Raw genomic sequence first — 12,589 nt, 5'->3', positions numbered from 1 at the left:
TCGAAATTGACGATACTTATGATTGTTCTGAAGAACAAACAGTTATAATTGGACTGTGTATTTTATTTATAAGAAATTTGAATGTGCAAGGCAGTATGAACCGGATACAGTATACAATAACATGAAAGAGTTCATATTATAATATTTACACAATAACAACTTCACCAGGTTATAACTTTATACCGGTTCGACTTACGAGATTTTCACAAATGTCTCTTTTTGTAGAGCACACGATTTCCTATAGGAATATACCATCTCGTAATGTTTCAGTTATTTCGCTCTAAAAATACAAAAGTCAGAATGCAACAGGTTTTCTTTCCTCTAGATTTTACGTAGAAGAATTCGGTTGGGGTATTAAGAATCAAGATACAGAGCTGGAATTTTTATGGAATTTGTTCTTAGTCATTTCGAAGTATCTAAAACCCTGCGAGTATTAAAATTCGAAAGTCACCCTTCAAGAGCCACCCTAGCGGACATACAAAACAATAAGTCTTGTAACGCGATTGTCTTGAACTGGCGAGGACTTACATATCGAAATGAAATGTTTGCTCTGAGAAGTCTTCCCTAAAAACGTAAGGAATGTCTCGTTGGCGACGATAGACTCACCACTGGAGAAAAAGGATGTGCTACGGCCGATGCACTCGGTAGCGGGCGGCGAATTCGGCGGCGCCGAAGATGAAGAGGACGCAGCGGTGGCCGATCGGTACCTAGTGCCTTTCCAGATCACCAGTTTACCAAGAACCGTGAGCAAAGATTCCCGTAGGGTGTTGTGGCGGCTGGCGCCGCCCAAGCTGCTGGACGAGTCTCGTTTCGAGCATTCGCCAACCGCCTCCACCTCGTCCGAGGACGAAGGCAGGTTCACCACCGTGTGCGAGTGTTGATTGTCGTCCGGCGAACCCTGCGGTAGATGATGCAGCTGCAGCTGCTGCTTGTTCCGCGTTTTCCGACGTTTCTTCTTTTTCTTCCGCGCGGTGGCGTTTTCCTCGTCGTTGCACACCGACGCCGCGGTCGTTGATCCTTTCCGGCTACCTTCCGCGTCCGATTTCGTCGTGGTGCACGTCGCCGAGACTTTGTCGGCCTCGTCGCAGTCCTTCACCTTTGATCGTCACACGACAGCATTGCGTTACAAGTATCGCGATTAAGGAATTAACGATTGGTCGAGGTCACGCCGTTCGATACGACCGATGCGCGGTCCACGTGGTTCCCTGCGCTCGTTTTTCTTTCGTTTTCCGAACATCCATTCAAGGAAGAGGATTGATAAATAGAAATTAAGGTTTTCAAGATTGAACATCTTTTACTTTTGGGTGGTATAATGAGAACATCGGTGCTGTTTGAGAGGCACACTTGAAACATTAACCCTTTGCATTCGAGAGGTGACTGTCAGTCACCATTAGGTTTCACGCAGCAAATCTACAATACCTAATGTTTCTTTAGGTTTAATTTCTTTGGAGCTCGAAGTTTCAATCAAATGATTGCTGGCGAGGTAAAGGTGACCTTATTTTCAAATCTAAATAGCTTAGAATTCATGGCAATAGAATGCTAAGAAACATCTCGAGTTGCTGGTAGATACCCGAAAAAAAGGCCTCCAGTGCAAAGGGTTAAGAGTTAATATAATAAAAAAATCCTACTTATTTCGCTAGATTGCGGATTGGCGAGTCTGCCCCCACCGATTTTGAAAATGCTATTTCAAAAAAGACGCGTTTAATGTTTCTGTTACGCTGATGGGCACCTCTGCTTCTGAAGTTAGACCTCGAGATTGTTTTACGAACAACCGAATAAAATCGACAAAGTTATAACAATTTAAATAAGGAGTCGCGTGCGTGAAAAGCCGGGCTTATTATGCCACCGCAAATAGTAGACGGCGGTAAGTGGCGTCGCGTGGATGTCGATGTAAAGCTTCGCGAGTTCTCTCTCGCGAACCTTCTCTTAATGATAAGGTGCAAGAGGTAATTCGTCCCGTATACCAAGATTTGTCGACGAATGATTTATTGGAAAGATGTCACGGCTGTCACACGCAAAACTGTAATGAAAGCTTCAATTATAGATGCATGCTCCGAAACATGTCCATTGTGAATCAGAAATTATTGAAATTGCATCCGATTCAGCAGCGGCAATTATTAATGGTGACTTCGTCTCTCGAATGGCAGTATATTGGCAATTTTTGTACCTTTTTGGAGGGAAAATATGGATTCTGCATTCCAACAAATTAATACGGATTATAATTCAGCCACAGTTGTTGGTTCAAAGACATTTTTGATGGTCTGTGAATAGACATAGTGAAGGCACGAGTCTAAATTTTGTCTGTGTGAAGCAGACAGCTTACGTTGTGAAAGCTCATAAATAATTAAGAGCTCTGATTTCATTCTCTATAATAGTTTTATAATTCCTGATCAATTAAAATAACAGTTCTATCAATTAGAACTATTGAAAATGAAGTAAAAACTCTTGATTATTTGTGAGCTTCCACAGAGTGAGCTGCCAGCCTCACACAGAGTAGAATTCAAGTTATAAAAACTGTAAAGCGTTGTTAAGGTGGTTTTGTCAAAAATGATAACAGTTCAGCTCGTCTCGTAACTTTGAAAACTTAAAATTTACATCTTAATGCACATTTGTGTGAAATGTGGGTTCAATGTACCGTTTAGTTTGCTAGATATATTCACTTGAATTTCGTGATTTTTGGTCGCATTTGACAGAAGACTTGTGGGAGCCGACGAAAAAGAAGGAATTTTGTATGATACTTTTGACTGCAAAACAATTTGTACGATACAAATCGAAACCAAAAATGAATGAAAAGTAAATTAATAAGTGTAGAGTAACATATTTCAGTTTCGGCAAACTGTCCGTTTAGTACCAGAGTAATATGCGTTAGAAAAAGAGATCGAGTACGAAATTTTTCCATGCAGACTTCTGTCTCGGGAACGTGGCAAAGTCGCAAATACACATGGCCGTTGCGCGATATTTTTGAAAAAGAGCGAGCGCTTCAAGATTCCAAAACATAACAATTAAAAATTGTTTAGTCTGGTTAAACCTGACGAAAATTGAAATGCAAAGTTGCTGTGTGCTCGATTCACAATTACTACGTTGGATAAAATAATACTTGAAAAACTAATTGCAACTGTAATAGTATCAATTACTACTTTTTTCTATTAAAAATCATAATCAAATAATAATTTAAGAATTTTATTATAGATAATATGTCGTTATTAATACTTTCTCTATTTGAATTTTGTTTTCACTAGTACAGTTAGGATAGAACCACCTTAAGTAACGAACAAAATCACGAATAAAAATTAAGAAAGATCCAGCTTATACTTTCTTTAAAAAAAAAAAAAAAAATTCTCAAAGGCGACCCATTTTTCGGAGCACTGAAGTGAGAAGACTCCTTTTCATGCTTGCACTCATCCGAACAAGATGTCTAAGGGCTTTCACAGCCCGAATTCTTACGATTCTTCGTACGGCAGATATTGTTTGAGGTATCTGGATCCGAATCGCGTTCCTTTCTTTGTCCCTTTCTCCTCGGTAGAACAACGCATGAAAACACCAAAACTTTTAAAAAAGAAGGGAGGTAGATAATAATAATACAGGTAAAACAATTACTGATACTATCTACTATAAAGATGGCTGCTATAGAAGCATCGAATACCTTCGTAATATTATATTAGAAGAGAGTGAAGAAATTACTGTCAGATATATATAGTAATTGAGGGGTGTGCTGCAATCAGTAGGCAGCTCCATTTTTTATGGTTTTCAAGTTAGAACATAATCGCGGATTTAAAAAATTCCTTTTTTTTCGTGATGCAATAAGGAGACATGTGTTTGAAAGAAAATATTGTTCTCTTTATTCGAAAAATTCCTTAAATTTCAGGTGTTTTTATCAAATATTAATCCCCCCCCCCCCCCACCCCAACAGTCTGAAAAGGAAGAATAGAATCCGGAATGACATAATTGCATAATTAGGTTCCCATGCTACGATATGAAAAGGAAAAGCGAAAGAAAATTTCAAAAATCTGAATTTCAAAACGTTCTCTTTAATTTCCCAAAAATTTGACAAAATGGTGTTGCTTCTCCTTATTGATTCACACCCTTCAATGTCAGATAGATTTGACAATTCTACTCCATAGAGGATGTTTTCTAACGAAATTTAATTTGAAGAAAAGTTCAATTTTTCCAAATTTAAGCGTTCTGTACATAATAATTCTAGGTGAAAAGATCTATCCTGTAAAAAATGAGGATCTTATTGTCGAAGTCTTAATCTTTATCAAGCAAGTATTAGAAAGAGTATCATCTATTGATCAGCGATGAATGCAGATTCCCTTCCTAGCGTACAACTACTAAGCGACAAGGAGAAGACGCAGTTCTCAGATGGAGTCGAGATACGTTCTTCTTACACCTTACGGTATCTCTTGGAACAGATCTTTTCAGCTCCTAACAATAGCCGTAATATTGACGAAACGTCAGAACATTCTTTCAGGAGGACACGGCTCTACGAATTCTATTTTCCTCGATATTTGTTCGGTGTTGAAGAGAAGGAAAAACAAGCTGACGATGCACACCTATCACGTCTAGTCTGTCCAAAGGAAATGGAATCTAGAGTGCACAGTTGATAGAGGCGTATTGCTTTTCAAATAGTTCCTTTTGAGTTCGCGTATCATTTAACAGTGACTCCACGTGTAAATTGTAATGCAAAGTGGAAAACGGCTTTTGGTGTTTCGCAAAATTTCGATATTAAGACGAAAAATTTATTTAATTATGACATACAGGGATTTCCAAAAAGGGCTTTAGGGGTACGAGGGTTTAACTGATTTACAATTCATGATATTAACATCTCGACGGACAATTTTTAAATGAATTTTTGTTGCTCTAAAGAAATACATACAAACCAAAGCAATCTTTATCTGTAAATCGATGTTATTTTTCATATATTTTTTAATAATAAGATGTACCGCTCATAAATAGTATAAGACATTCTGGAGCTGGAACAATCTATTCCAGAAGAAATGATTTTATTCTTATGGGCATACCTTGCACTCTAACAGTTTAAAACTTTCTATTCGCTTCACGCAGCATTAGTTAAATAAAACAGTCGATTATTTCTATTGTGCCATTAGCTCGTGCGTTTTCTATTCGCTCTATACTTAAATTCATCACAAGTGGGAATATACTAATATGTGTTTCAAAATAGTATTATTTTCCTTTCAGAAATATTACAAATTCAAGAGTTATAATCAGACTGCGAGTTTTTATGCAAAATAACATCTTTGAAACTTACCTACAACTATTGAACCTAAACAGAAATGGTCCTCAGGGGCTGTAGCGTGAAAATATACAGCTACGGTACAAGTACTAAACTCGTGACAAAACAACAGACGTGTACAAAAGGCAAGACTAACGTAAATGTAATGTACAGAGTTACGAGAATTGTCAAGAAGAATAGAAATAATTGTGATGTATGGATTCAGTGCAATAACTGAAATGACAGTTACCCAATTAAAAAAAAACCAAGCAAGCAATAAATAGAAATGTACCTTTCGCTACAAATATTACGATACGAATTTCCTATAAATGTATAAAGATCATAAAAGAATATTTAAGATTAAGAGGAGTCAGACTAAATATACACTCCTAATACAGATTGAGACATCAGCAACGGAGGTTGAATTCATTTGAGTTCTGCTAAAAATATGCCTTCCTGGGTAAGCAAACACTATGGAGAATGCGGTCAGTAGCAAGGTCTACGCATTTCTTTACGTCAAAGAGCTAAAATTTGCATTCAAATGGGAACAAATTGCGCAGAACATCTGTTGCAGGGGTCACGCAAAAACCTTCCATACTTCAATAACCATTAGTTTTAGCACGTGCAAATAACGCTCCTCCAAACCATCCCTCTTAATTTACACAATTTATTCATTAAAAGGTAGAGAATAATTTACGTACGTTCTAAAATATACAGTACTTGCCATTTTTTTCACTTCTATGCACACAGTACTTAGACAACTTAATATGTTATTAAAAAATGCTTGAATTTCGAATAACCCAGAGTGGTCACCGCGTATATATTCGTGCAAAAGAATGGCAACGCCACAATTTTGTAATTTAAGATATTTTTAAATAGTAAATTGCGACATCCTATAACATATCACTAGAAAATTTTCCGTTCGTACCCAAAAGATTGATAAATATGCTCCTTTTTTCCAACTATAAGCCAATTCTTTCAAAACACTTTGCAAAAGAAAATAAAAGGACGGTCTCCAGATTAATGCAATCTGATCACTAAGCGAAAGGGAATACATGTGCTGCATCGACGTGAAAGAAGAAAAAGGAAAACAAACAAACATGAGGGAAACATGTATGTCACGTATGTCGGTTTCAATCGAACAAGTCAGGGATCGTAGAGTACGGTTCGTTCAACGTGCAAGAAATTATCGATTGTTTTCTCATATTCTGTACAGCCAGTCGATGACACTTTATATACGTCGGTTGCGCGGCGCGTATAGGAAAGTGATTAAATATCATCCACGCTCTAGAAAGTGTATTTGAAAACTGGTTCAAAAGTACCGATGGTAGAATGGCTGCTCGCTTGCGAATATGTGTCACGGACACAAGTCGTCAGACTTTTCCGGCGTCTGCAATAAAGCTGCGATACTCGGATGACCGTAAAGTTGACTGCCTATAACGGATCCTTTATTGTGTTCTATAGATCCGTTTCTACGGCCACGTTTAACGCCATTTATCGAGTACTATGCACGTCATTAGGCATGAATTCGATACGTTGCTGTTGGGCTTTTACTGCGTGAATATACACTGGTAGAACCAATTGAAGGATTAGGTTTCTGCTAAATCAAACGTTTGTTTATTCATTGGAGGCGCAGCAAATTAACATGATGGTGCGCTCGCTCGGGAAATGTATCCAATTAGTCGAAGGACGATTGAGCTTTGGTAATACTACCGAAAACATTCCGGATACTTGTAGCGTCTCGTTCAGAGCGCGCCTCTTCGCTCGAGATGAAACGGAATCAAAGGTTTCTGTCCTTTTATCAGTTTTGCAATTGATTCTAAAATTTATCGGACGTTTGCTCATCTGAAAAAGCGCGAGGAATTTGAAAAAGTGACATCGCTAGCATTAGCATATATCAGTTACTTAACAAACGACATTTTCTCGAATTTTCCACATCTTATATTTACATTTGCAGAAATGCTTAGGAAGTTGCCGAGTTGCGATGTTTTGTTTTTGTATTTCAATTAAAGCCGTTTGTACGATTCTTTTTTAAAAAGTAAGCGGCTTGAAGCGGAATAGAGTTGCTCTTTGACACAGAACAGCTCTTTGAAAGTTGAAATTCTATTTTTTTTTTCCGTCAAAGGGTGCTTTGTTGTTTTAACTCCTACTGTAAAATAACAATAAACGACGGCTGTGTTTACTCCGAGATTGATGGTAGCGACAAAATGATTGAAATATTAAAAAAACAATATCGTTAAAAGAATTTTCGTGGAGAACTGTGGAAAGAAAATTGATAAAAGCAAATAAATGCATACAGATTAACTTACTAATGAAAGATATTTCTTATAGGAAAATAAATTACTAAAGAATATAAAAATGTATGCCATTTTATGTAAAAATATCAAAGGGAATGTCACCCGTCATTTAACGGTTGCCATATCAATTTTAAACACCTGTGAAATCCATCATTTTTTACATTTTGATAAATCCTTTAAAATACGTTTAAATATCGTCAAAGACTGCGACATAGTCAAATTTATACAAAACCTGAGATGCTGCACCATTTAATGTCTTATTAATACGTGAAACTATTGGAACAATAATTTTTCGCAGTAATTAATAACACACATTATCGCGAATTGAACAATATTTATACAATATGTTCAAAAAAGATTTGTTTGGGTTATGCTTGACCATTCTTAAACGGAATTTTCACGAACGGCTCATTGACCCCAATTTCTTTAATCTTGCAAGTTGGTTCATGTTACACGCAATGGAAATATTTACGTGCAACAAGATTGATACTTGCGTGAAAAGTTGAAAGAGAAAAGGCGGAGGAAAGAAAGAAAGATATAGGAGGTGTCAGAAATTCAATCTCACCGAGAATCGAACTCGAGACCTTCGGTTTACCAGACTAACGCTCTCCCAACTGAGCTACACTAGTCTTCACTTTCTATATTTTCGTAATATCTATCAGTACCACAAAAGACCGACTTCAAAAAAAGGTACAGTGAAAAGTATGAAATAATTTCTAGTTAATTTATATGAATACGCACTATCTTTAGATATAATTGCTCAAAAGTATGGGAAAATGCAGTGAAAAGCATGAAATAATTTCTAGTTAATTTATACGAATTTATCATATAAATCATCATTTATTTACGTTTTATCATTGTACTAAAAAATGACGCTGAGCATAAATAAGAACCCATTATTAACTTTTGAATTGAATCATAATCGAAAATGCAATCACTAAACTGTGGATTTTTATGCATTTATGGGAAATTTGAATGTGCGAGAAACCACAAAATGCACGCAGTATGTAATAATATATAATTATATAGAATGAATCTAATCTGTTTTCATCAAATGCAAATCTATCTGCATTAGTTTAGTTTCTTTTACCTCGCCTATTGTTGAGGTTCGAAAATCGTTCAATGCCGCGTAAGGATTCCGCCAGCGCAGCGATTTGCATCTTTTCATTAATCGGATTCCGTCGTTGCTTTAAACAGAGTGTGGCCGTAAATCGTGGTACCCTTGATTAGAAAAACATCCATCGCGGACAAATAAATCGAAAATGCCAAATAAAGTTTCAGAATTCAAAATTGGATTGTTTTTAATCATTTTAATTGAATTCTTTACTCGTTGAATGTAAAACATTAGAGGAGAGTCCCTAGCCAAACCAAACGGTTGCTGGATTTTTGCACTAATGAACCAATTACGATACCAATACGATAAATATTATAGATAATGTGATGCAAAGCAGAAAATCACGAGAATTCAAATAATATGTGCGTATAATTTTCTTGAACTATTCGAAGTTTAGAAATGGGGATATTTATTAGATGAAATAAGTGGTACGTGTTTAGTACCTCGTGGATATATTATAATAATAGAAAAATATTAAACTTTTACGATACCTTGATCCAAAACCGAGAATATGGAGATTATTAAGAATACCATTAACATATTAGCTGGCCAATGCAATAAGAAAAGCATCACAAACTTCGTTCGCTATCCATTTGCTGTAGAATGGGGTGGCATCGAAGTAGTTCATGTGTATCCCGACCGCGGGTCAATATGTGTTTAAGTAAAAGCGTTTTACGACTTACACAGGCTATTTTCAAATTCATGTGTTGGATGCCCAACCTTCTACCAGCGGACAGTGTTTGACACGAAGCTTCTCTGTAGCGGATATTTTATAATAGCATTACGCATCATTTACGTCAATTACAAATTTCGAGGGGAGAAACTCCATTGGAAGGCCAAATATTACACGTTTTTCGTGATTTTTATAATAGAGAAAAATTTACTTAATTTTTGTTGAAGGTGTGTTTAAAAATACAAGATCAAGATGTTATTCCAAAAAATCACAGAATCCACATGGAATCAATAAAGAATACTCCTAAATACACTGGAATGAAATATTCGAACTACTTCTCTCATTTCTGACTTTGTAGGATCTTGAAGACCATTGTATCGTACATGGATGATTTCGTCTTGATACACGTTTTATATTGCACAACAAAATATACAACATTGCATTAAAAAATTACAGGTTGCTTTCGTTTCTCCAAAAAAAAGCAGACTCAGATGAAAATTTCCTGTAAGAAATAACTTATATCTACGTGAAATGAATTCTAAAAATTAACAAACATACTTTAAAGCGTACCTAAAATATTCTCAAAGTTAACAAAAATTGAATTAAATTTTTCTCTGTAAACAAAAATCACAAAAAACAGTTTAACATTTGGCTACCTAATGTGGTTACCTCCTTAAAGTCTCGAAGCACACAGTATTTTAAATTAAATCGAAGAAAGCTCAAGTAACACAACTTAACGAGTTGTAATACACTACCATTATACTCCCCTGCCTTTTCATTTGTCTCTTTATAGGGTGTTTCGCGCACGGAGTACTTTAACTTCAATATTTTTCGCCAGCAAACGGAGAACGGAGGCAAATATGTGCTCGTACTCCGTGGTAGCTGCGCGCATGCAGGTAATGCGACGGGAATATATGAGACTTCGGTATTGAGGTACGTAAACACTTACTTCTGTATAGAAAATATCACAGACCGACACTCTGTAAAGTTTGCACTCGAAAGACTCCTGTTAAATTTACGACATAAAAGCTCACGGGGCGAAGTTTCATTCAAATCATAGATTTATTCAAATAATAGAACGAAACACACCGTGCACCGATTTAGAATCAACGTTTATTCCGATAAATTCTTTTATTCGTTCAACGCGAAATATGCTTTCAGTTTATAAATCGAATTGTCATTTTATGCAACAAACGGTGCGGCGGATCAAAAGCTATCGATGCTTTTCGAAATTTTGATACAGAAATTTCGTATTTGTTCCGACGGGATCGATAGGATAAATTGTATATAAATTATAGAAGTGTTAGTATTTCCACAATAGACACTTTTCGTAACGAGTGAATGGGGTTTTGGAATTTTATAACGTTATTTATATTTTATTCGCCGTTTAGAATTTGTTGGATACGAAATGTGCTCATCATTGGTGCAGAGCAAATTTTCTTAATTGCAAAGAGACGAAGACTTACGTTCTGAGGCATAAAACATTTCTATTACCTACAAAAGTAAAATCTGAATGTTCCATGACCAAGAGACGAGCAGAGAACGCCTGATTGTTTTAGGAATTTCCAATTTTGTTCAGTAAACTTAATATACGCAGGGAACCTCGTGGAAAAGAGCATCAATCGTCAAACGGCACACGAGAACCAGCGAACGGAAATCCATTGAGAATATTAAAGAATGCGAAAACCTTTTCTATCCAAGGTAACAAGTTCCAACTATTTTTCAAGAGTGCATCAAGATAAATAAAATAAATAAATAATTGTAACGTTACTTCTATCGATATTTGACAAAGAAAACACAATCCTCCCCTATTAACTATTCGAATTGTTACAATTGGAACACATACTCAGGTGCGACGGCCTGTATAATTTAAAAGATGAAAGTAGCGAAGACTAAAAAAAATAAATAAAAAATAGTATTACTTCTATTGATATGTCTCAAAGAAAACACAACCCTTTTCTAGCAATTGTTTAAATTGTCACAATTGGAACACATATTCATGTGCGAGAGTCTGTATAATTTAAAAGATCGAAGTAGCAAAGGCTAAAATCGTTATCGATTCATTGTATCGCTGAAGACTATCAACAGCGTTCTCGTACTAAACGGTTCCAATTTCAAGGAAGTGTTTTCCTGTATCTTGTCGAAATGGACGCGGGACTTCCGTTCGTGTGTTCGAGAGGATTAGAGGACTCACCTCGAAGACCTCGAGTTCCAGCGTGTCAACCTCGACGCTCATCGTCTATCCTACGCAAACTATAAACCTTCTATAAGGCCAACCTCTTCTTCCTCGTGGCACTTGAGCCGTGCCGACGAGACGATGTCCGCCTCGCCTCTTACATATTTCCACCTGGATCCCTCCTCTTCTTCGTCCTCGCGAATCATTGCAGGTGCAGGACGGCATTAGCCCGTTATCTTTACCTTCGTTAGACGACGATGCTTTTGTATGACAGCGTTTCCACTAAACCACGAATGGCACCGTCCTTTGATCGGCATTTTCCTTTCAACGATACCATGTACTCGCACTACCTGTTATCGCTACGCTACAACGTCTCTTTACGAGTTGCTCCGTGTCGTTGAGAGATCGGCCGGAAATCGGCCAGGTTCTTCGACGTCGTTGCGCACTGGGTCACAGCATAATTCCGCGACGCCGAGTCCTTCTACCGGAGCGACGAGCGAGAAATTCGAATATTGCGATCGTGTCACGTGACAGTATCGAGGCGACGATACCGGAGCGAAACCTCGATACATTTCAGATAGTCGAAGGCGGGTACCCAAGGCGCGACTTTCGAGAACTGCCGACGGTCACGCGGCCTTCTATGCGGTTCGAGGGGATTTCTGCAAAGAAATCGTTGCTGTCACGTGACCTGCATGTATACGCCAGCAATCTCTTTACGTTTGCGGACGCACGTAGGGCGCGGTTACCGTCGATGATGATGGAAATTGGGGAAACGTTCTCGTTTGATTAAATAATCGCTTTACGATTACGATCAAATTGCGTAGTTTGCTCGTGGCAACTAGAAATACAAAATATTTTGAGTTGCAGAGGTTTCGTTTTATCGAGGGTCAATTGACAGGGCCTTGATAAGCAGTTTTGGTTTACGAAGGTACCTTCGTGCAATCGATAGTTGTATTATTTGTAACCGACTTCGAAAAGGAGGAGGTTATACATACATATATTTTATACATATATTTTATACATATATATATATATACATATGTATACATATATATATATGTATATATGTATGTATAAAATATATATATGTATATAT

General features: G+C 37.0%; 1 protein-coding gene across 3 annotated transcripts in view; it reads right to left on the bottom strand.

The window, feature by feature from the left end:
• Window positions 1–12,589, bottom strand: part of LOC128885778 (phospholipid-transporting ATPase ID) — a 60,649-nt gene that overhangs the window by 16,597 nt on the left and 31,463 nt on the right. For 2 of the 3 annotated variants that reach the window (XM_054140052.1, XM_054140053.1), the window contains 2 exons: window positions 11,512–12,152; window positions 607–1,096 (listed from right to left, as the gene is read on the bottom strand). The exons of the other annotated variant lie outside the window; for it this stretch is intronic. In XM_054140052.1, the coding sequence (XP_053996027.1) occupies window positions 607–1,096; window positions 11,512–11,553 (532 nt within the window). In that variant the 5' untranslated portion in view covers window positions 11,554–12,152. The remainder of the gene's footprint in view (window positions 1–606; window positions 1,097–11,511; window positions 12,153–12,589) is intronic. 3 annotated transcript variants of the gene reach the window in all.

Source organism: Hylaeus anthracinus, unplaced genomic scaffold, assembly GCF_026225885.1.
Source record: "Hylaeus anthracinus isolate JK02 unplaced genomic scaffold, UHH_iyHylAnth1.0_haploid 11981, whole genome shotgun sequence".
Lineage (NCBI taxonomy): Eukaryota > Metazoa > Arthropoda > Insecta > Hymenoptera > Colletidae > Hylaeus > Hylaeus anthracinus.
Note: the sequence above shows the minus strand (reverse complement) of the source record. Positions and strands in the feature narration are given on the sequence as shown.